The 26357-nt window shown below is 37.2% G+C and overlaps 1 protein-coding gene and 1 long non-coding RNA gene across 7 annotated transcripts in view; one reads left to right on the forward strand and one right to left on the reverse strand.

Moving 5' to 3' along the window:
* LOC112464815 (chondroitin sulfate proteoglycan 4) overlaps positions 1 to 26357 on the forward strand; it is a 47209-nt gene that overhangs the window by 16169 nt on the left and 4683 nt on the right. For all 6 annotated transcript variants that reach the window (XM_025032035.1, XM_025032036.1, XM_025032037.1 and 3 more), the window contains exons 4-10: positions 485 to 716; positions 15261 to 15477; positions 19716 to 20310; positions 20678 to 20932; positions 22115 to 22312; positions 23207 to 23408; positions 23602 to 26319. In XM_025032035.1, the coding sequence (XP_024887803.1) occupies positions 485 to 716; positions 15261 to 15477; positions 19716 to 20310; positions 20678 to 20932; positions 22115 to 22312; positions 23207 to 23408; positions 23602 to 26319 (4417 nt within the window). The remainder of the gene's footprint in view (positions 1 to 484; positions 717 to 15260; positions 15478 to 19715; positions 20311 to 20677; positions 20933 to 22114; positions 22313 to 23206; positions 23409 to 23601; positions 26320 to 26357) is intronic.
* Positions 4475 to 26357, reverse strand: part of LOC112464818 — a 29845-nt gene continuing 7962 nt past the window's right edge. Inside the window, exon 3 of the long non-coding RNA XR_003041955.1 lies at positions 4475 to 4531. This is a non-coding gene — a long non-coding RNA (uncharacterized LOC112464818). The remainder of the gene's footprint in view (positions 4532 to 26357) is intronic.

Consider the following 26357-nt stretch of genomic DNA (forward strand, 5'->3'; position numbering starts at 1 on the left):
TGCAATATAATTATTTTACAGCGAGTGCGAAACTTTTTGATCACGCTGCGAGACCGCAAAGAAGCCGAGCTACCTTACAGCATTATGACGGAGGACGCTTCTAGCGGCTTTTCCGCGCAGCCGTCGTTTACTTTGTTCATTAAATCTCCTAAACACGCATCTCTCCTTCTCTCTCTCGCTATTCACCGGTGAAAACTCTTTACGCGTTTCCATAATATTCTTTTTTACGCGCTACACGACGCTAGCTTGCTGACGCGGAAGGGCATAAAGCGCACCGGGTCTACGGCCGGAAACCGAAGCTCTATTCCGAGGAGGAACAACCGGCCTCAAAAAAAAAGACCGAGAAAAAACAAAAAACAAGAATGCACTTGTACCGTCGCGTACGTATAAAACCCATTTGCGGTAGCGGCGCGTTCGCACAATAACTCCGGTAAAAATGAGACTGACTTTTACGAGCGCCCGCTCCTACTGTTTTTTGTCGCAGGTTCACATTAATCTGGGCGCGGGTGAGAACGAGATGGCGAGCGCCCGCGGGTTGACGCTGAACGACCTCAGTTGGCACGAGGTCAATTTGACAAGACGCGAGGCCAACATCAGCTTGCAGATCGACGTGATACACACGACGAGATCCCAACTACCGGGTCGCTTTTTCGAGCTCAACATACACTACGGCGTTTTCATCGGCGGACAGGGCGACTTCAACGAGCTATTTCTAGGTAAGACGAGCAAGGCGAGCAAGGAAAAGGCAGGCTACAGGCAGACAAGCCTTGGTTCATCCGGATAAATTGTCTCGCCACGTGACTGAACTAGATTCGATACACGCCACGCCACGCCGGCAAACACTATATTCGTCGACGTTGCACTCGCGCCACGGTCACGACTATTTTCTCTTTTCTTTCGCTTCGTTTCGTTAAAAGGTCGGCAACCCAACTGCAACTGAGACGATGGAGAGATTAGGTAATCAAGCCTAACAGCCTCGCTTAATAAATAATTAGCATTGCGTTCGCGCACGTTTGTGTATGTCGTTTTTCGTGATTGTCGTTATAGAGATTTTGATGGCAAACTATTTTCAGCAAGTTGCTTCATATCAATATCCACGAAATATTGATAAAATAAAAACATACAAGTATAAATAAATGTTCAGTGAACGATGAAAATATATATAAAATTTTTCTGAATGTTTTTTTTAAACTATTGTATGTAAATAAAATTGAGATGAGACGATATACAACGGAAAAGCACGATCACTGCACGCAATTTTTTAGTTTTATCTTTCGTTTATTGAATTAGTTTTTTTTAAATTAAATAAAAATTAAACAGAGTTTTCTTTTATCACATATCAGACAATAAATTCAACAATTAATAAATTGCGATAGTGGCGATTCGAATTACAGTAAAAGTTTAATTTTGCAAACGGGTGCACATGAGAGAATATAAAATTAATATGACAATAATTGTTTTTGTTTGTTTGGCTAAATTAATCTGCTATGTGTGTAAATTAAATTTTATAAAAACGGGGTTAGTATCAAAAACATTAATAATTAGGATATAATAACATATTCTTTTATTTGATGAAATGAGAATTAACCGAGTTGCTATAAGAATAATAAAATTAATAAAATCAAGAAGTTTTCAAAGAGTGAACGTCAATTAAGTCAAATAAAACTCTTATACAGATAGATTTTCACTCCAATATCTCAAAACAACATTAATCAAATATTAAATATTTTAAACAGAGTGTAAATAATCATTAATATGTAATATTTCAATAACGTATCTGGGGATTAATTAGAATCGATAATTTCAATATGAAAATATCAAAATTATAATATTTTTCGAATTATAAGCGATCAAAATTGGTAATATGAAGTTTACACATGCTTAGGCCTTATTACGTATACCCCGATCTCTTTTCTATTATTAATTTTTACATATCGAATGATATCGATTTCGTATTACTGATTTTATCTTTTGATTTCTTATGCACATATATATTTCACTTTATTTTAAGAAATATAAAGTCTATCAAATATCAAAACTTCAATAAATATATATAGATGGATAATAAATAGGGGAAACCGGGGCTATCTGTCTACGGGGGCTATGTGTCCACTGCTATCTCAAGTTTTAAGAGACATATGTCTCTACCATTGTAACAAGTATTTGAAAAATGCCCTACGTAAGAGATTTAAATGTTGTTTGTTTTTTTGCGATGCTTCTCGCAGACGCTATATACGTTAAAAGAAAAGCGAAAACAATTATTCACAGTTTTCGACGGTCGAAAAATTTGCTGTGCGACAGTAATTTAACTCAAATTAAAGTAAGCAATTCATAATATTATCAATTAATATATAGTTATCAAGTGTGAGAAGCGTCAAATCTTAATTTCGCATAATCTAAAATTGGCAACATGTTAAAGGCTGAAAAACGTGGTCGGGGCTATTTGTCCTATTTTTGATGGGGCAATGTGTCCACATTTTAATGACGGATTGTTCTTTTATTAATAGATAATGCTGCGTAACTACAAAAGAAAGACTTTCCTTAAGACAGATAAGGTAGACATATCTAATAAAATTATACTTAGAGCGATTAAAAGAATAAAAATCGATCGAGAATCTTTTCGTAAAAACAGCGTTAGAATTTGGAATAAATGTTCGGGCTCTCACTACTGTAAGTCAAGTTAAATACATGAGTTTGTCTGAAATTATTGAGTATTTTCTATTTCAAACGCTGCCGAAAATAAAGTAAAGGCCCCAAATAAAAAAAAGATTAAAGAATTGAGGGGACAAAAGAAACTCATCACATTGATTTTGCAACGGACTGAAAATCAGTTTGATGCCACCCCTATATAAAGAAAAGTCAGTCCTACGCAGGAAACTTGTCAAAAAATCTATACAAAGTGTAGCCTACTACTTCTCTGACTCCAACGATTAGGCAGTTTTTTCAATATTATATGTATATTAATAATAAATAATATTATAAATAAGTACAAAAATTAATGTAAATAATGTGTTTGTTATTATGAGGATAGATAGCCCCGCATATGGGGCTATCTGTCTACGCTTGACTTGTCCACTTAAAAAATTCGCCTCTTTAAAATGTTAAAAAATTAACAATTTTAATTTTTTTTTTTTTAATAGCAAGGTTGAAGGGTTATACTATTAAAATTTTAGCCAAATATCTTTATTAGTAATTTTAGTAAACTTTTTTATTTTTTTAGTAAACTTGAAAAAAGCGTAAAATGTGGACACATAGCTCCAGTCTTCCCTATAGACTCGCGCCACGGTCACGATAATTTTTTCTTTTCTTTCGCTTCGTTTCGTTAAACGGTCGGCCCCAATTGCAACTGAGACGATGGAGAGATTAGGATAAAATTAGGATAAAAGATTAGGATAAAATTATTAGTAAGTCTTTTTGTTAAACAGATTAGTTAAAACATATCCTGTAATCGTAAAAAAATTAATTTTATTTTTCTTGCATCCATTTGTGCATACTGAAAAAATCTATTGCTTTTTTTCGAACCAGTACATATAATATTTTAATCCCGAAAACAGGTATACAGAGAGACTGAATGCAGAATTCAAATTCTAATAAAAGTATATTTGGGAATGAGAAAGAAAGAAAATAAAATAAAATAACAAGCTAGATGCTAATAATTTTTCCACTTTCTATAAAGACTCTTTTTAGAAGAGGATTAATTTTTATTTTATATAAATACCTATAATATACATACATATTATAAATAACTTGTTGTCTCCGATTTTCATTGTTTATAAACACCATGAAGGAACTTAAATAAACGCTTTATTCTAAAAATGTTTTTAAAATACAACCTTTTATTTGATACAGTTTTACTTCATTGCCTTCTCTTTTTTTATAATTCATTATTTATCTAAGCAACAAATTTCAAAATTTTATAATTATATAATTATAATCTTTATATAATTATAATATAGTTGATGCTTCCTCACGAATAGCATTATTAATGCATAATACTTTCATAATGCTTTTCGTGTTTCCTGAAAATTTTATTTGAAGTAGAGCACTTGGCAAAAAAGCATAATGGATTTATGATTTACTGATTCACCAAGCTTATTCTACTCATAAAATATTTTCTATCATTTTTTGTTTATGCTTGCGAAATTGATTAGATTATATATTTTCAGTAATTGAAGTTATATGTATATTTATTGCAACTAGATTTTTATTACGTAATAAGGTTATAAAATGTCTGAATTAATATAATAAGTTCTACAAGATTTTTTGTATGTTCGAGTACATTTTCATATGCAGAATAAAACGATGGATGATCATTTTTCAGGATTAAATAATTAAGATTAATTTGTCATAGTGCCTATCCATTTTAAGGCAATGGATCTGTGAAATGTTATATTTATCCGTAGCATTTTGTTACAATTTCAATTTTCACAAAACCATTATCTCAAATGAAAATTGAAAAAAATTATTTACTCACCGATACGATGCGGCAGCAGCAGCAGAGTAGGTACACTACGTTGCGAATTATGTTGAACTGTAAAATACAAACAATATACTTCAATTATAGCAGTAGCCAAAATAATTAATATTTAAAAAAAACAATTATTGCGCACATAAATAATTATATAAATATAAATAATTAATTTTGCAAATAATGAAATACACGTGTATATTATTACTAGCTTGATACACCCGTATTGTTTATATATATATATATATATATTATATAACGCAGTATGCGAAGGATACTATAATTCATCCCCGAATCTAGATTGGCCCCTTTAACGATTGATTAGGGCGAAATCCTAAATTATGTTTTTAAGCATTTGTGTGGGTAACCTTTGCAAGCAAAAAGTCGATATCTCATCGGGCCTAAAGGGGAGTTTACACACGCAATGATTATAGTGGCGCTAATCGACTAATGCCAGTAAAAATGCATGTATAAACACTTGATATTACAAACTGGCGCTAGTAATGTGGCGTTTACTGGCGGTTATTGGCCAAAGCATATAATCTCAAAATTTGAAGTTATATGCTTGCTATCATTTACTGTGTGTTTAATAAATGTTAAATATTTTCCATATTATACGTCAATCACTGTGTAAATACTTGTGAGTTTGCCAGTCGGTTTCTGGCGCCAATGAATGCCAGTCAGTTGTCGCCACTAATCATTGCGTGTGTAAACTCCCCTTAAGAGATATTGAGAAAAATTCGTGAAAACACATTTTATCCCTTTTCACCCCGTTAGGTCGAATTTCCAAAAATCCCTTCTTAGTGGGTGCGTAATGAAAGAAATATACTCCGCGAATTTCATGTTTCTATAATAGGCTTAGGGGTTTAAGCTGAGCGTTGATGAGTCAATCGGGACATTTGTTCTTATATATATATATGTATAATATATATATATATATATATATATATATATATATATATATATAATGAATTATTATATAAAAATCAATTATTTACCCCATAGTTGCTCCGCCATCACCATCTGCCTTCCAGGCTTTTCCTCCTTCTCCTTTCATATTCTTCCGTTCTTCTTTGTTTTTTTATGGCACGTACTCGGAAAACATAAGTTAAATAGGATCTTGCGCGCACTAATAACGTCTACTTTGGTACTCTGAAGCTTATATGTGTTTCATTTTTGGATCAAAACTATTTTTGATTCCGTTCAAACGCTCATTTTGATGAACTTGAAATCAATTTATTGTTAGATATAGCTGCAGCAATCATAAATACAAGTTATAAAACTCGTGCCTTTCTATAAATATATAAAATAAAATCACAGCGTCAATGACTGCAGTGAGTGTATTAAGAAACGTTTATAATCATAGCTTTTAATTACGTTTGAATATAACTCGGATTTTTTAATCACTGTGATAAATACTTAGATAGCGCAAAATATCTGCTATACGATGAATAGTCGACACACCTCGATATTTTTACAAATCGTTAATTGTAGGTGTTAACCAATCTCTAATAATTTAAATGTTCGTAGGATCGGTAGGATATAATCATGCGAGGGAAAGTAATGCGACAGCACACCAAAGCTGTTCGCATCGTTGCCTGCCGGTTCGACTTTCGTCGCGCGAATGTTAAGCGCGACGACCTCGCGTAAACGAACACTGCACCGTGTCATCGCAAGAAGCGAACAACTGTACCGTTATAAAATATGTTTATTACGTTATGAAATAATTCCTTTTCAAGTTAATTATTATTAAACAGTGTATGTGTACATATCGCGGTTCTTCATTATTCATGTGTCATTCGATTCGGCGTGTCACGTATTATTCTACGGTCGCGATTTGAAAATAGTGAGCTTAAATCAATAAAAGTTGAAAGTAGACGTATTTCTATCATGCCATTTAACCAAATTTAAAGGAATGATCACCATTTGAAAATATCCCAATAACGATCAATTTATAATTCTTCTTTCCTTCATTCTTTCCTATCGCGCTTCAATTTCTTCTTGATACATTAACGAATTCTCTATCGCGGGAGTTAATTCGATAGCCGCTTATTGTGTAAGGAATAATCGCATGCTTTTAAAACTTTTTCGAGACATTATGTGTTGATACACGGAGCGACTTGTCCTGCTCGCTCAAGCATTACCGCGTGAATGATAACGCGGCAACCTTGCGCTAAGTACTCACACACAGCGCGCTGTTTGCAAATACGATGGTTGTGTTAGCCGACTTACCCAACGATAATATTATATAGGGAAGACCGGGGCACCATGAGCTACAAAATATCAAACTCTGAAAAGTACTTTTAAATATAAGATTTTTTGTCTCATTTTTTTTTTAAATTAAAGCACTACGTATATTTTTTAGCGTATTTGACAAATATTGATTAGTTTTTGAGAACAAAATTAAAACAGATTTTTTTTAGAAATACGGGGCATCATGGGTCTGTCACTGGGACACTATGAATCACACACAAAAACTAGGTTTATTTATTCAAGAAATAACGCAAAATTACAAAAGTTGAAACGAAATTTTATTTTATACGTTTTCTTATGACACTGTTCAGGATTGGGCAGGACAAACAAGATAGCAGAACCTACTACTGAAATATCATTTTTTAAGAGAAAAACTAACTTCTGACATGTTTTCTTCAATCAAAAATAATATCTATCATCAACCTTGGTTGCGTGTGTGATCCATGGTACCGCAGCATTGGGCGTCCCATGATGCCCCGAATGCATTTAATATAGAAAATGGTAAAACGTAGTAAAAAAATAAATAATAGGGTAACTCCGGTATTTACGCCGCGCGGGGTTTTACGCCGCAGATGTCAGAAAAAATAGAAGGAATAAAGGTACTTGCTCGCCATTATTCTGTTATGTGCCATATTAGTATTGTGTTGTAATTTCAGTTCTTTACTGTTAATATTAACGAAACTGTCGTGAGCTGAATCGATTTCTCATCGTAATAGTAAGAAGCGCGATTTTGTGTTACGACCTACGTAAAATGATTACTGTAAAGGTTTAATGGTTATTTTATGATACATAAGTGTAGACTGTGTAGAGGGATAGCAAATGATGGAATACAGCAAAATACAAATGCATAGCTCTTGTATTTTTTGTTTAACTTAATATCTTGTATATCCCTCCTGTTTAGGATATACGGCAAGTTAACATGCGGGATATATGCCATAGTACAGACACTTTGTAAAACTCGAAATCTCCTGTGTGTTCTTTTTCCTTCTTCTTTTAGATCGTATAACAATAATCTTTAATGCATCTATCATCTATCGCTCTTCTATATTTTCTTTTTAAAATTTTTCAGTTTTATAATTTGTTTATCATTCTTACATCTTAATAACATCTTAATAACACAAATTCTTATTATACATTTTATAACTTATTATGACATTTTATTGCCTTATTTATAAACATTATTCGTAATTTTTTATAAGGCGTATATTTTACCCATAACCCACCCCTCTGGGATATATGGCAAAAATGCGAGTTTCTAAAAGTTTTTTTATTAAATACGAAGAATGAATATTTTATATTTCTATTTTTTTATAGTAGTAGACAGTATAAAGTTTTTATTGGTATAATTCATTTGCCTTAAACATAGTAAATAGTACTCGATAAATTAAGTTTCCCTTAGCTGCGGCGTATACCGGAGTTACCCTACATGATTATCTGTAATGTAGTAAAATGACAAAAAATGCTAGAAAGTTACACCTAATTTTGATTACGTGTACACAGTAAAAAATAAAACGTAATTTTAACATTTTTTACATGTCCCAGAAAATCCACTCTAAATTTTAAGTTAAAATGACTCATCGTGTGTTACTTGTTGATAAATTAGAAATGTTAATTGACACTATACTTACATTTATATTTGTTCTTTTGACTTTATATTTCAAGTTATATTAACACATGATACTAGTTGAATCAACCTAAACATTCTGGATTACCCTAAATATCTTATTCCTTATATTTCAAGCTATAATTTCGACGATTTATTATTGCGCGTTATCTTCCGCGTAATCTTTTGTGCATTTAAAGAATAAATTTTACCTTTGCTTTAATTGAAAGTATTCGCGTAAGTCACTTTTTCAATTCAAATTTTTACATTTTTCGAGAGAAGTAAAATTGCGTGATTTTAATCATTTAGGAATCATGATTTTAATAAATAAAGAAAATTAAATCGCGGCTCAAACTCACTTTGTTCCTTAATTTATTATTAAAAGTACACAATTTTCTCGTGACAAAAATGTATAGGAAATAATAATAATCAATTAATTTGTCTATATTCCTATCATAAAATAAAAATAAACTTTATCTGTTAAATTTATATTTGTATATAATATTAAATTTAATAATTTGTTTTAGTTGGAGTAATCATAATTATTAAAATTTTCATTAAAAAGCATTAAATAATTATGCAATAATTAAAATTAATAATTAGTAATCAATTTGTGTGTAAGTATCAGCTGATTGCTATATTTATTAATGTACGTAATTTACATTAGAAATTGTATAACAAATCAAAAGATAAAATCATGTAAACAGTAAAAATTAATCTCATCTGCGCTGTAAACATTAATAGGTAGCAAGTAAACATTAATAATAGCAAGAACTTGTAAACTAATATTTTTTTATATCAAAACTTTCTATTATAATTAATTTCTAGAATACATTATTAAAATATTACGCGTTATATAAATATTACATATTTATCTCTTTTTCTTGTTATAGTTCTTGTTATAATTTAATAAACTTAGTAATTTAATAAGCATTGATATAAAAAGAATAAAGAGACAATTATCGATAGTATGCCTTGTATGCATAAAATATACGAAATAAACAACGTTTGCAATTTAATAATTCAGAGCACGAATTCCGTGCATTATTCATATAATATTATTAATTTTCGTTTCATGATTAATTTATTAAATTAACAGAAACGATATGTAATTATTAAAACCTGGGGTATGATATCGTATATTGTGCGAATATTTATGTATATATTGTGTAAAGCAAAATATTTAAAATACACTCATACATAGGTGAAAATGATGCATACTGTGTTACGAGATAAGTTTAACGTGATCATGAAATCTTGATGAATTATCTCTCGGAATCGTATTATACTCAAGTCCACTTGCGGGCAACGAAATTACAACGAGAACTATGTCAACCTACATAAAACGACGACATTGTCGAGACAATGTTGTTTCGGCAGCTATGGTTTCTGTAATGACAATTCCACGAGATAAAATAAAGGCACAGTGGAAATAGAAAAAAAATTAAACGTCGTATTTTATAGAACTTTGTCGTAGCTTTTAAGAATTAAAAGTTTTGGAGTATAAGAGAGAGAAAAATCTGATACCTTAAAAATTATGTTTTAAAAGTGAAATGTTTTAAAAATAACAATAATAAAATGTCTAAAAATTCGGAAATATTTCAATTTCTATTTTAGCATTTATTTTATATTTTAAATCTGCGGCATTCGTGATATACTGTGATCGTATTATATTTAAAAAAAATTTTTAACATATCTTAGATGGTCATTTTTAAGACAGAAAAGCTTTATATATATATATATATATATATATATTTCATATATATTTTCTAAAAATATTAAAAAACTTTTCTGGCGAACTTTTCTTTCGAAATGAAAGTTATTGGTGATCTCTTCAGTGCAATCATATTAATGGAAATTTAATTAACTTGGAAAATGTGAAATTCGAGGTAAAATATTATTAATCACAGATAGAGGAATAAATTCTGTTATACAGGACTAACTATAAATCAGTATTAATTGAAAAACGTTAAATACATTTGAATTATAAGAAAATTAAGAATAATCTTAACCCTCCATCAGGAGCTTTTAAGTCCACCCTATGTTATTTTTATGTTCTAGACTTGGAAAAAAAAAAAAAAAAAAAATGAGTTACTCGACATCTCTACTACAATATCCAACAGGTTTTAAAGCCAAATATAAAACCCAATTGTTTATACAAAGTGAAATTTGAAATGGGGAAAAATGGAAATTTGTTTAAAAATTTATAACTTTGCAACGAATGAATGTTAACAAAAATGTTTGCAGGATTTTGGTACTTTAGACTATGACTTTTCAAAAGAACGTAGTCTCATTTAGGTCGACTCCAAAAATTATAATTTTGTTTTAACAAATAAAAATAATGAAATTTTAGAGGGGTTTATTCATAAATTAAATACAGAGAAAAATAAAGTTTAACTTAACTCTTAGTTTAGTTTAGTTTAGTTTAGCTCCAAAACTTTTAATTTAGTTAAGTTTAAGTTTAACTTTCTTTCACTTCGAAATAAATTTTTATTGTAAAAATTGTTAGTATACATATATTATTTCAAATATAAAAAAAAAATTATAAATAAAAAGTAAAAAAGTGTTATATTGTTAGGCGTTTCTCTTCGCCATTTTATAAATAATGCTCTACTAATAATAGAAGTGCTTTAATTAGCAAAAATTATTAGAAATATAGTGAAAAAAAAAAAAACGAAAAAACATTTACTTACGCTGGTAAACCCTAACGTCATCCGCTTTCTGGATCGTTTAGGACACAAACTTTATTTAGTTGTTGTTTGAACATGTATTGACAGAAACCGGCCGCGGCGTCGCTCGGCAGCGAAACCCTTCTGCTGTCAACTTTTTTTAAGGGGGGGATACCAAATATCGCCTCCTTCTCTCCACGAAGAAATGCAAGAAAGAAATTTTGCTTGGGTATTTAAAGCCACAGATTGCTGACAGAGGATTTATATAAAATTAGATTTATTTAAATCAATCATTGAAAATGTGTTGTGCACCTTCTGGATGATCATTCCGGATAATAGGTTCTACTAGTGCGAATCAATTGTTTATCATCGTGACATCGTGCTAAATCGTGACAACGAGTGAAAACAGATGATTACAACGGCGCAGTAGTCGATATTATTATATCGAAAGTATATGACATACGCGCTGTCTCGTGTTTCCGCAATGGTAGAGGGCTTAAATAATGGTGCACCGGGAGCACGCGTTGCACAAAATCGCACGAACCGGTGGAGAGGGGGACGTAATTCAAACATTTGCTTTTGTTTTCGTTGTGTGAAACGGCAACATGGAACGAGACTCGTCTCGTGCATTAGAAACGGTCGTAATTACTGTTCGATGTACCGCTCGAGCAACACTTCATCAATGCCAGTGTAACTTCGCTCAATCGTAAAATGCATTCGTGAAGTCGATCGCATTTATAATCTCGTTGTCGATCCTAATTTCATTACCGTACTCGCGATTCTATTTGCGCCACGAATAAATTGGAAGTCGCGATACGTCTCCCATGAGAAACGGCGATTGGAAAATTCTCCTTCCACCAGTTCCATCTCTCGGTGGTCTACAACTACAACGCTCCGGTGTATTACGCCTTTGCGGCGAAATTCCGGATTATACGTTCTTCTGCCTGACAGTACACCACCACCGCCACCGGTCATAGAACACTACGAGTTGGACGACCAAGAAAAGGCGGGGATATCCTTTCTATTCCCAATGTGTCGCAAAATGCGCGGAAAGCTTTATAAGAAAAAGAATCGTACTATTATTTCTCGAGTATTTCCGAAAAACACGGAGATGCGTATACCAAAACACAGTACTACGCGATTAATATATATATATATATATCAGTAAAAGTAAATTAGAAACTAAAACTAAAAAGCCAGTTATTTTCACTCATGTGTTTTTCAGGGGAATATGAAAATGTAAAAATGCGAGATGAAAAATTTTTAAAAATTCGCAAAAGGGAAAATAAGAATTCAAGGGGTCAGTGGGGTAATTTGCATTTATAACGTGCAATAATAATTTCCGCGTCGTGCTTACGATTTCCTGTCTAATATAACTTATTGTTAGAGTAACCTGGCTTCTCTTATGCTCGAGCAGTTGCACTCTTCGCCCTCCATACATGCCACAAGCAGCTTGATAACGACCAGGCTCTTTAATGCACGCCCCGCGCATCAGCCGCAGCGACCGGTTATCATTTCTTCGTAGCAAAACAAAAAAAATTAACTAGGTCATTCCGTTCGAATTGACGCGAACGAAATTGAATATGATCAGCACAAACAGCATATCGCTCGCTCTCTCTTTATCTCTCTCTCCCTTTCTTTCTCTCTGTGACGCGCCCCCATCGTTATCCTGTCGGCCGTCACGCATAATACTCAGCGACCAGCTCAAAATTCAATTTACATATTCATGACAATTCATTTGTACACCATGGCACGGTATGACCCTCCCCTTGGAGAAGGTCTTATTAATTCCCTGGCATGTGCCTCGCTAAATTCTCGAGTCGAGGTATAAAGAAGAAGAGGAATAAAGAAACCAACCCCATTTGAAGGAGGGTGCGAAATCTATTTTCGATATACGGATTCGTATAAAGTTCTATACAGCGTGTCCGTAAAATAGCGTCAACTAGTCGTGTAATTACAAAATTCTCGAGGGAATTTGCAATCGATCTCTCCACAGACGATTTAAGATCTTCTCTCTTTGCTCTTTAACTTCCAGTTTTAGTTTTCGACGTACCGATAATTAAACATCAAAATAATTTCTATTGAAGTGAAATCCACTCCGTATTAAATAGAAAAATAACATTTCTAATTGCTCCATATTAATAGAAATGAAATCCACTCCATATTAATAGAAAAGTAACATTTCTAATTGCTTAATTATACTTATGAAGTTTAATTTATTAAATTATTAATTTATATTCTTAACTTTTTCAATGTGAACACCAAATACAAATTGTAAAGTAAACTTTCATTTATGGCACACTGTATATACTATAGCACATATGTATATGTGTATCATATTATATCTATATAGGTAGCGTACACACGCGCGTACACACATGAAAGCATACAATGCGAGCGTATATCTATATAGTCGATTGCAAGATTCTCTGCGTGGATTTCGCTTATCGACTGCTATTTCCTCGGTTCCGTAGAAATATAGAGGATATTCTCACCACACGACGTATATTTGATAACCATGAGAAATCGATATAAAAAATATTTATTCCAATGTGTCAATATCATAATCCTAATATCTATGCGAGAAGTTCTTTCGGTCGCAAAAATTATTGATTTTTATTAGCGTTCTATTTCTTTACAATGCCTTTCAAGACAGTCACTTCTTCACGAAAAAAAATATTTATTCTTCCTTGATTAAAATAATTTCTCCACCTGCTTTTTTTTATATAATTTACGAAGTCGTTTTGTGTAAATTCCATAATTTTATAATATAAATCTATAATTCTTCAGATCTTTATTAGATTTGAAGAATCTCGGGAAATTAAGAGAAAAGAAATTCAAGAGAAAATGAGAGAGAAAGAGAGAAAGAGAGAGAAAGAGAGAGAGAGAGAGAGAGAGAGAGAGGGAGAGAGCTGGCAAAAGCAATGCTTGTTGAAATCATTGCTGCCAATTCGTAAGACCGCTGAAATATTATTGCCGTTACCCATGCAAATCTATCTTCCGAAAATCGTTATTTCACCCCGACATATGGCAACAACCACGCCGGGCGAATTCATCGGTGTTTAGAAACGCGTAAACCGCGTACAGCCGCTGTCCTGCGGCGGGATTTGGCCGTGCGCCAAAACCTCTTACAATCAATAAAATTTTGCATTATGTAAAAAAGGCCGAAGGCTGACGACGTTGTTGCGAGGCGACGAATGGGCCGAGCGGTACGCCGCAACGACGTCGTAAGGCAAAGGGGCCGGCTGGTTTAGCGTAGCCGCCGGGCGCCGGTATTCCGTCGCAAATTGTATTCGCGATTCCGCGGCGTGCCAATAAACGCCCATCTCTCGGACCCCTTATATACACATATCCCGTCGGTTTCCGTCGTGCCCAGGGGGTGGCAACGCCCGCGTCTCAGCATCCATTGACACGCGGCAACTCGAAGGTAATCCGCTAACAGCCCGCCGAGAGAGAGATGCGCTTGTCACACACGAAGACAATTAACTTCGCGTCGTAACAAGCCCGCCCGCGGCGCGAAACCGCCAGTTTCGCCGAATCCGTTGTTGCATCTGTCGCAAATATCAAGTACATCACGCTCATATTATATATACGTATATAAATTATTCGCTTCCCCGCGTGACAAAACGTTGTGTCGCAGGAAGTTTCGAATACTCGGCGAAATTGGATTTCACAAGGGGAACACTTCGACTGTTGTATAATTAAGTGAATTCGGGCACGAAAATCAAGCGGGCATTGTATCGGTCAACCGTTCGTTTTCAACAAAAGAATTATTAAAACAAAAACATTTTTTAAACATGAAGAATGTTTGCGTATCGACTGGCGTTTGTGTCCTCTGGCGTAATGCGATTAATAGCAAATGCGCAACGATTCATCTTCTAATTAGTTTTTCTTCCATTCACTAATAATGCACCATCCACCAATCAGAGAAAATAAAAAGTAATAACGTTTACCGCTGCTGCTAAAAGCTCTCATTCGTCTGGAATCGCAATCGTTCCGCGGTTATATTTCTACGTAGCGTATTACGTATGATTCAAACGCGAATCAATAACGACCTCATTAATGCAATGTTTAATGGACACCACCTGCAAAGCTTGTCTGCAAAAGTGTACGCGTGTTTTACAAATTTGTTCCAAATGCGAGTGAATGCATTGAAAGTGTACTACGTCGTCATTACGTAATAATCCCTTTGCAAAGGTTTTTCCCGTCGATATTACGCGCCGAGACTAATTTGCGAGGATAACACCTTCGTCCGTCTGATTCGCAGGTCACACGGATTATCTGAGAGGATGCATGGCCGACATAATTTACAACGGTGCCAAAGTTATAGAGTACGCCAGGTCGAGGAAGGGCCAGTCGGAGGCAACGGCTGTAACGTGGGGCTGCTCGCCGGAATTCGACGCCACGAGGAGCACGGAAGTCAGCTTTGTCGAGGACGGCGCCTTCGTCGCCATTCCGCGCCCCATTCCGCGCTCCGGCTCGAGGTATATGTATATGCCAAAAGTACCGCTTTCCGTTGTAATGTATACCACCTCCATTTATCATCGTCGCACCTACGGGACCGTAGAAAACGTAATTAAACTGTTGCGACGCAGCCGTATCACCTACATCCTGCATCATCGATAATGGTTATATCGATGCGGAGAAAAGGACGCAGCGCTGTATCAGCGCTAAGCTATTGTACCAGCGTTATTTACATAATTATCTTAATCCACTTAATTATCTTCGTCGTTATTTATACGCAGCTTTATATTTTACCCGACAATGATGTATCTTTAAAGAAATTTCAGAGATAGGTATTTTACAAATTCACGCTTGCATAAACTCGATCGAGTTTCTTTATCTTTTTTTTTCTTTTTGGTGAGGCTTATAAGACAAGTTTTAGCAGTAACTCTATCGCGCGCTATCACATAAAATAAATACGTTGGTACATGAATCCAATATCTTATGGTAATACCGCAGGAAATCCGTTTCTCTGAGGTCGACGGCGCGGCGGGGCTGCATAACTCGCATACTCTTGCACATAGCTGTATATCTACATCCAAGCCGCATTCAAGTCATCGGTCAGGGAAGGCCTTTCATGTTACGCGACTCCTATACCACTTTCGTCCCTCGAGCAGCTTTTAACGATTAAATCCAATGAGAACGTTGTTACATCCTCGAAGAGCTCTCGGTAACAACTGTTTCAATCGCGAGAGTTACGTCACTGTTAACTCTCGCAATGAGACAGACAGCGATGCTTCGTCAATGGGGAAACACTTTGATCCCTCTTTTCAGTACGGCCGGCACAAGGACTTTCGACAAGGCGAAACAGTCGATTGGCCCGAAAGCTTACAACGATAAAGCTACTTAGTGCGCCAGCAATCGTTTGTGGAATTAATACTATTCACGATATAGAGTCGTGAGTCTCATAATTTTCACTAATGAATTAATTAGTATACAATATAGTATACGTGCAACTGGAGGGCAATTTTATTTAATAATAAATTCCGTACGATAACCGTAACTTGATTATATCCTTTCTCAGCGTAGGATATAATAATAATTTAACTAATAAATAATATAATAATTATTATATTAATTATATTAATTAACATAGTAATTATAATATAATATACATTATTGTATAGTATAACTTATATTATGTTATATGTACATATTATAGATATTAATTACTTATAATTAATATAAACTATCATATTAATAATTAACATAATAATGATCGATAAATTTAGACGTAAAAACGTATAATCTAATCCATAATATACAAGTTTTTATAATCCTATAAAATTGAGAAAAAGAAGAATATATATTTATGTTACTGGAATAGAAAGCTAGTCGACAGAATGTAAATAAAAAATAGATATATGTAATATTTTTAAAAATGAATTTTCGAGGCATACAAACGCGTCGTTTTTATCTGAGCGAAGTGGACATGTGCAAGCATATTGCAAGGTCTCCCAGGAGCAAATTGTGTACATTGTGGTTTCGTGGATTCCCGCGGTATATTACAAGGAACACCTATCTCAGAATAGAACCAGGACCTCGAAAGCCTCGAAATTTAATTATAAATTAAAAACTCAGCGAAGACCAGCGATGTTTACATTGAAAAACGTACATCCACTATATAGGATGCGTAATTTCCAATAATGGCTACAGCAGAATATTAAGCGTCTTACGATCTATATTTTCACCTTTTTTTTCTTGGTTATTAATTTTCTGCAAGAAAAATGATAAACTTTCTCTATTTGCGCGAATACAGTACGAAAATGCTAAGCACGTCCGAGGAGACTAAAAACTTGGGTAAGCCAGATGTGTCCTCGCTGTGCTATCCTGCAGTGAAAATTATTCGGGAGTATACTAAGAGACGGAAAAACGGTTCATTTTCACACGAATGCGGTGTACGCCGAGTAAGCGCGGTTAATACCGACCTTCACATGCAGATAGTTAAGTCCTGGACGCATGGTTTGCCGTGTCTTGTACGTTCGCAGAAGCTCCGGCCGCGGGTACTCCGGGCTCTTTTGTTGTCCCGAATTAAAAGCACACTAGTCCGGAGTAGTACCTTAATTCAACACTTATCTGAGAAAATAAATGTTGGAACCTGTTGCGTTAATGCGGCTAAAAGCGAGACAAAAGGTCAGCCCGTTTTTTCGCGTAAATGTTTGAGAGAAACCGACTTCTCTTCTTCACATCGAACAGATACGTAGTGCATACCAGTAGATATCTCGCCGATAAACGGATAAGTAGATGGTCAAGGGGAATCGAATGGATGACTGGACAGTCGTAACTGTCTTCCTTCCGCGGCGTTCTCCGTGAAATCGACGTACTGTGAAGGTTTCGACGTGCGCTTTCTGAGTTGAATTGATCTGGAAGATTCAAGTGTCACGAGTATGCATGGTTCATACAGACGTTCGAGTAGTCTCCACTTAAATCGAGTGCACTTTTTATTTGCCGTTTAATCATTATTTAATTCATTGGTTTTCTTCCATTACGTACAAACGTGCAGAAATTGTCGTATTTAACATAAATCAAGTTATAATTTTTGTATCTCGTGCTTTTAGTGTTTTAGTTTCAATTTATATCGATGAAAATTAAAGAAATTACATAGAGAGGAGGGTCGGATGTCTTTTTGTAATTTCAACTGGAAATTTTTCCAACGGATTTAATTTTCATGCACGAGTATCGATCGTTAACGTACAAAGGAACGAACATGTTATACTGCGCTTTTGGAAGCAAAGCATCGACTGATGAGAAACGTAGAGACACAAGTGGACCGTATTAGAGTCCTTAGTGTACCTCCAGCATGGTAAACAACTAATTGCGTTTACAATTCGCACAGGTACATGTTTGCTTACAACCGTTGCGAATTGTGTTGCGCAGTAAGACATTGACTAACATATCAGGTATTTTCATTAACTCCCGGATTTAACAGAGTTAAATGATGAGCTAATTCCCGATGAGATAATCGTGATTCACAGAATTAAATTTGGCTCGGAGAACTTAATTATGATATGAGTATTCTAGTATCATATCAGATTTTTTTCCCCAACTGTTGTCGATAGAAGATAATGAAAGTGCAGAATGTAGAGGTATATCGTGATAGTGATAGCGATGAAACAAAATGAAATAAATATATTAGAAATATGTGGTATAACTTTTGTGTGGTATTAGTATTTGTAACACAAATACAACGCGCAACAGTGATTTCAAAGCCCCGGTATACATTACTATCGCGTTATTGTATATTATTGCATCCTTCTGTTATGACGATGAAAGTCTACTCCGTTTTCGTAACCACCATTGTAGCACTTCGCTGTGATGTTACTTCAAAAGCAAAGTAATGAATCCACTCGCTGAAGTAAATAATCGGCTTTCGTGTTCGCGGCAGTCTCGGGCGTCTTCCCCGCGCAAGATACGAAAATCACTCGCCCCAAAGTTTCTCCGGGTAGAAGTCGACTGGAGCGAAATTTGATTTGATTACAATTATAAATTCACAGCGAACAATCTTCTTTCCCCCCTCCCCCCTCTCCTGCTACCATCGTTTGCCTCGCTCGTTTAACTCGCTCGTGTTGCACGAATAACGTTTCGCTTGTTTATCGCGTTCTGTAGCGAGGTTTGAACACCCGTACTGTTCCGAGAACGATGATTAAACGTAGAGCAAAACATACAATTATCTTGTAGAAGCAATATTCTTGAAGATTTAAATTATTACATCTTTGAATTGTAGGATTTTCACCGCTATACTTTTATAGCTCAACTATTCTTACAGAATTTTGTGTATCTTGTTGAAATTTGGTTACAATTCGATTCGTTTTTCTTAAAGAATCTGTTACAACTTTTCAATAAAATGCAGAATCGTCCAACGATGTTACGCTTGATCGGTTGATGCATTTGCGAAAGCTTCTCGTTCGCAGTATATATATTACTTGATTGCATTAGTTGCAGCGCTTGTGAATCATACGAAAAAATCAACCGCGAAATTCTAATTCGATTGCTAAGATGTACGATAATAACGAAGTTTTCCGTTATTTGCTGCGCCGCGACCGATGCACGCACGCGCGGCTTAGGTATCAACGGCATTATCTGGAAGAGTATTCTCCATGGCCTCGTGAAGTCGTTGTGTAACGGCCGTAACATCAGACAAGTCCGATTCGGTTTGCGCAGCCCTTTCTTAAGGGGCAGTAACGAAGTTTCCTGCCAATTCCATCTTACGACTTTACAGATGGGAATTCGAGCTGAAGACCGGCGCCGACAGTGGCTTGTTGCTCTATAACACGGGGCAATCATCCTACGCCGATTACCTCGGCATCGAGCTGTTCGAGGGTAAGATTCGACTATTGATGAACAAAGGGAACGGTCCGACCGAGTTGACGCACGGCACTCCAGTAGCTGATGGCAAATGGCACAGCGTAATCGTGGATTTCAATCCAAGCGGTCTCGGTATTGCCGTCGATCGTCACGAGAAAACAATGGCTCTGCCTTCCGGCGGCAATCGGTTCCTCGACCTGGCGGACACTCTGTACATCGGCGGCACGGAGCTGAACAAACGCGCCCGGGCCCTGAGCAAGGGTCTCAGATCCGGCGACGTGAGTTACAAGGGCTGCATACGGAACATGGTCCTCGACAACCGGGACCTCGGCTTGCCGGACGTCAAGGTCAGCCAGGGTGTCGTCGTGAATTGCGTCTGGGGATATCCGTGTATCGAGGCCGATCCCTGCGTATCCGGTGCGTCGTGTATGCAACTGGGCGTCAACTCATTCAGATGCAACTGCGACCAGTCTCTGTGCATCAAGCCGAATTACGCCGAGGACTACAAGGTAGATCAATTTTAATTGAGTTTCAATGACGCTCCACCTACTTGGCGAGGGTTACGTTGCGGTTGCGAGCTAATTATGTCACCGGCAACTAGCGTATGGATTTACGGAGAGATGCATAGCTAACTTAGTCAAGATATACTGCCTATATAGATTACTCTTTAATAATCATTGCAATGTAATTAATGTGGAATATTTAATTTTATTTGCATCTCTATTGCATCGATATCAATGAAAATGAAGTTTATATAACAATCTTTATTATTAAAATAATAAACAGTTTAATAAAAGCAATACACATATATATGTTCATTATTAGAAATAGCTATGTATAGCAAAATAAATATATATAGATGTGGCGTCTTTGCAGATCTATTCGAACACCACCCTTCCAGTAAATTTGGAAATTCTCTCTCTGAGCCCTCTACTAGTTTCCGAGGGGGAGCACGTGTTAGTAACGAGCGAAAACATCGCGATGGTACTTGACATTGCCAAATACGGCGTCGAAGAAACCGGTGTCACATTTACCTTGGTGACACCGCCAACTTACGGAACGTTAGCATTGGACCTCCTAACATCTCGAAATGACCACTCTTTCACGTTGCAAGACATCAATCAGGATAAGGTAACCGTTCAATCAGCCAGCCATCGATTTACTAAATCCTCTAATTAACGTTCAATTCCGTTTCAAACTCGTCGCTCGATCGTAAGTCCGCGGTCGCGACAATTGCTGCTATATTAGTGCCCACCCTTCGGTTACACGCGTGACGATAAAACTCGAAATCGCCGAGGAGTTTCGCGGGAGCACGTGTAAGAGGCAAAACTCGGTCGGCGTGCACCTGACGTTAATTAATATCAGGTGGACTAAACGCGTTCCAAGTCGGCCGACCGGGCATAGGCACGGAGAACGTGGAGAATCATGTGTTCTTCCAGTTCGTCATAGGACCACGCGCTGCTATACATAGTACACGCCATAAGGACTAACTTTAGAATCGTTAGCGGCGGGAACATGGGAGGGTCGGCCGACTTGTCGCGCTCTCACTCGTTCGCTCGCCTGCTCCTCCCGCTACCTACCCACACTCAATTTATCTAGCGACAGTGCTCTATTTATAAACCGCCCCGCCATCGCTCATTAATGGTTTTTCGTTAAAGATCGCGTATCGGCCACTTTTTATCCGCCGCGCCATCGTTTGTCGCGTATTGCCAATTGCTTTCTAATTGTTAACAAAAAAAGAACGGGGGGAAATAAAGCTCGAAGTCTTCCTCTTGTCTCGGATCAGCCGTGGGGACGACGCCCACTCGATATGCTAATCGACGACTTAACTCCTGTCGCTCTAATTAATTTTGAATCGCGGTCGATCTCGAGTGTTAAATCAAACGCCAGAAAAGATAACACGAGCCAGGTACTCCGACGTACTCTCACATGATTAATTCTGATTCTGTAGCACGATGTAGTGTGTGTTTGCCAATCGAGATTCTCGTGAAACAGCGAGCTATCGCCGCGCAAGTTAAAGTTCACACGTTCCTTGTTGTATTAGGTTGCCGATATCGCGATAGATACATGACAGATTATTGATACTCGCGCGATTTCTTTCGTATGCAAATTTGCTTCGCCAACTGACTGCGCAAGCATGAAAAACGCGATCAACGTCGTTTGTTCTTAAATCTGCGCTCCATTGGCGCTTAGCAATAAAAATTTGCGTTAAATTCACATTAATTCTCTTATTTCGCTGCATGCTGAATATTGCTGTATCAAGTTAGATATGACGTACAGCATTGTCCTTATGATAATTGACTTCTCCGACAGATACAGTATATGCACGACGGTAGCGAAACCACAGAGGACAGCATGATTCTGGAATTGACGTTGGTGGCCGGGACAGGCTATACGCTTCCAGGATACCTCCAAGGACGCCTCAGATTCCCTCTTCACGTTAATGTCACTCCTGTCAATGACCCGCCGTTACTCGAGATACCAACCGCGAAAGTGCTGCGTCTGGCCCAAGTAAGACACGAAAATAAACTAGTAAGCTCTTCTGCTTTTTTAGCCTTTCACAGATACATTTTTTGTCAAGATACCGGCGACAATGTGATAATTCAGAACACGTTGCGTCTGTGGCTTGGTCGAAACAACCGGCAGTTCACCGCCACTCAACTAAATCAATTAATGGAGGTCAAATGAAATAGTAGCTTATTTGTGGGTTATTTGTGGCTCGTGCATCTTCGGAGAACGTGGCAATTTAGCCGCAACGAAATCGATTTAACTCGCTCGCGCGCCGGTCATCGCTCTTAATTAACTGCGCGTGTAAGCTCGAGGGTATGCGCGCGTATACATATATCATGCACGCGCATAACGCATATTTTTTTTTCAATCCGCTTGCAAATTCTCGGAAGGGCAATAATCGCGGAATATGAAGACGGAAATTACAATTACGATATTTATGTTCATTTAACTTCATATGCATGTGCCTCGAGGCGATTCCAATATAGATACTAAGTACGCTACAGCCGTATTAGCAAACATGAAAATAACAACTAATTGCAATTACTAAACTGATCATTAATTATTTTTTGAAACTCTTATAAAAATGTGCGGATAAAAATAATCATCATGTTAACCATGTGCATAATAATATTAAAGTAAAAACAAGATTTTTTACCCATTTTCTTAAATTATCTTTGACTAGAAAATATTGATTGATAACGAATATATTGGTATAAAATACACAAGGTGTATGTTCGCTATGCATTTCATGTGTGTAGTGTTTTACGTCAGCGCGAAAATAACAGCGCAATTCTTCGCCAATTCGCTGAATCCTTTCATCCAATATGCCAGTGCAGCATTCGCCGAATGATCTCAGGCAAATATAAAATGTGCGAAAAACGCTGATATTTGCAGGGTACAAGAAAAACACTGACCAAGGAGCTAATATGGGCTATAGACGCCGACACCCCGTCGGAAATGCTGATTTATACGGTTTTACGAGCGGATACTGATGCGGGGCATATCGAAAGAGTCACTTATCCGTTTCGACCTATCGACACGTTCACGCAGGCCGAATTAATGCAAGGCCTCATCGCGTATGTGCATCGTGGAAACGGTAACGATTCATTATTATTAATCAACGAAGTGTTATATCATAAATTATAGCATATTTGTTTATCTTTTTATTTCCTTGTTGCGCGATACCTTTTATTTCTAATGTACATATAAAAGCAGGGCAATGAAGAATGTATGAAGCATTATATTTTCATCGAAAAGCTTTTATGAACGAAACGTATTTAATTTTTCAGCAAAACCGAACGCGATGTTGGGTTTGCAAGTGAGCGACGGCATCGAGAGCAGTCAGCCCGCGTATCTGCGCGTATCGGCTTACCCGTTGCAAATCAAGCTGACGCACAATACCGGCCTCATTGTGGTGCACCGTTCGTTCTCTTACTTGACACCGGCGAATCTCTCGTTCGCCACAAATTCGGATGACAACACCATTGACATTCGTTACGACGTCGTCTCGCCGCCACAATTCGGTGTTTTGCAGAAATTGAAGGACGTTTCGAGCAGTTGGGCGAACGTAGACCATTTTACCAGTCGGGACGTGGAATTGCACACCGTTCGTTACCTTCACAACGTCGGCAGTCCTAATCAGGACGAGTTTAAATTTCAAGCAAGCGTGCGCGAAGTGAAGACACAGCAGACCTACGACTTTCGCATTACCTTCATCGACCTCGAGCTGAAGGAAACCAGAAGGATGCCTGTTAATTTCACCAATACGTCGAACGTCACTATCACGAGCAACCACTTGAGGTACCAGACGAATCCGCTAGTTACGTCACCAAGTAAGATCGTTTTCACTCTGATAACGGGACCAAGATACGGCAATTTATTTCTGTTCGATCGTAAACTCGTGACGGACGATACCTTCACGCAGGAAGACATCGAAGCCGATAGACTGAGCTACCGTCTGTTCGGTAGGTCCTATTCCAATATCCTCGACGAAATAACGTTTAAAGTTAACGCGCCTCAATGCGTCGATATACACGCCAACTTGAAAGTTCGATATTATCTTGGCAAGAACAGCAAATCGCTCGAAGGCATGGAGAATTTGAAAGTTGACGAGGGTTCAAAAGTACCTCTGAGAATCACACACGTGAATCCGAAGGAATACGGAATATCCTCTCTGGTGTACAATCTAACAGTAAAACCGAATCACGGTTGGCTCTCCATCGTGAACAGTTCGGTATCGCAGGATCGAAAAAATGTCTCATCTTTCACATTCGAAGACGTATTGACGCAAACGATATATTACGTGCACGATGATTCGGAAACAAAAGAGGATTCCTTTGAGTTTGTGGCAATGTCCGTGAATTCCACAGATTTTATGTACATCGGGAAATTTCGAATCGAGATTATCATGAGAAACGATAATCCGCCGGAGCGAACAGTCGATCGAATTTTTCACGTCGTGTCGAGAGGCGAAAAACTGATAACCAACAAGGATCTCGCGTACATGGATAAGGATATTGGTACTAGAGCGAGCGAGCTTATTTACACTAGAAAGGATGCCCAGAAAAGTGAGTTATACAGGGTGACCAATCCCTCGGTACAGACACGCAAATTTTCGCAACAAGATATTAACGACGGTATGATACTTTTCCGGCATCAGGGGGATGAACGTGAGAAAATTGAATTCGACATCACTGACGGTCACTTTTCCAGGACTGGTGTTTTCGAAATTCAAGCCAGCCCGCCGTACATCAAGTTACGCGAGAGCAACGGGTCGGTCGTTCAGTTTAACAAATCCGTGGTGCTCCGATCGAAAGACTTGGAAATAGAAACGAACGTGTATGTCACGGAGAAGGACGTAAAGTACAGTGTGTGGGAGAAACCGAAGCATGGTGTACTAATGAAGCATAGTAGAGAGTCAAGCACTTTTACGGAGGACGATCTGAAGCACGGTAGTGTGTTGTATAAGCATCTGGGTGGATCTTTAACAAAAGACACTTTTAGATTCAAAGTGTTTGTTAAAGGCGCGGACGCTGATGGTGCGTTTACAATCAGAGTCTACCCGGAGAGCTATTGGGAATCGTTGATTATTCAAAATAATAAGACGATATTCGTCGAAGAAGCCACGAGCGTTCTGCTGAATCGGAAGAGTCTCGAGATAATGCATCCTAAAATATCGCCAGCCGAAATCGTTTATTTCGTGCGAGAGTGGCCGCAGAATGGCTACCTGGATCTGCAGATCCACGACGAGCACAGCGAGGAGATGAGGGAAGAGTACAGCGGTAACACGGTGAAGCATTTCGAGCAGAGTCTGATAAACGACAATCGCGTCTTCTACGTTCAGTCGGTGATGAATCAAACGAACGATCGTTTTCTCGTAGACGTTACCAACGGTATTACGTGGTTACGCGATCTATGCGTGAATTTCGTGATAGTGCCAGAGAAACTCTACGTCGAGGCGAGGAGCCTCACCGTAGTGGAAGGGAAAGGCGTGATACTGAGTGAGACAAACTTCTTGGTCGTAACGCCGTATTACGCCGGCAAGGTATCGGATTATAAAGTAGTGGAAAAGCCGAAGCACGGCACGATTCTCGATTCTACGAAGAACACCCAGGTAAAGAAGTTTTCACAGAAGCATCTGAACGCCGGAGTCATATTGTACAAACACAACGGGGACGAATTTTTGAGCGATTCCTTCAGAATGGTGGTCACCGCCGGTGATAAGTTGAGCGAGCCCTTTGACGTACAAATTATCATTCAACCCGTTAACGACGAGATTCCTGTGTTAGTGAATAGAACTAAGCTAAACGTTTGGCAAGGCGGATCCGTTATTTTGACGCCGACAAACTTAGCGGCTGTAGACAACGACACTGCCCCGTACGATCTAACATTCAACATTACTGGTGTGAGAAATGGATATATCTCATTAATCACTTCACCCGACGTGGATATTTATAATTTTACGCAGAGTCAAATCGATGAATCACAAGTGGTATTCACGCACACGAGTAAGTATATTACAATATTAATTTAAAATATTAATTTA

The sequence above is a fragment of the Temnothorax curvispinosus genome, unplaced genomic scaffold (genome assembly GCF_003070985.1).
Source record: "Temnothorax curvispinosus isolate PA1 unplaced genomic scaffold, ASM307098v1 QBEX01014594.1, whole genome shotgun sequence".
Lineage (NCBI taxonomy): Eukaryota > Metazoa > Arthropoda > Insecta > Hymenoptera > Formicidae > Temnothorax > Temnothorax curvispinosus.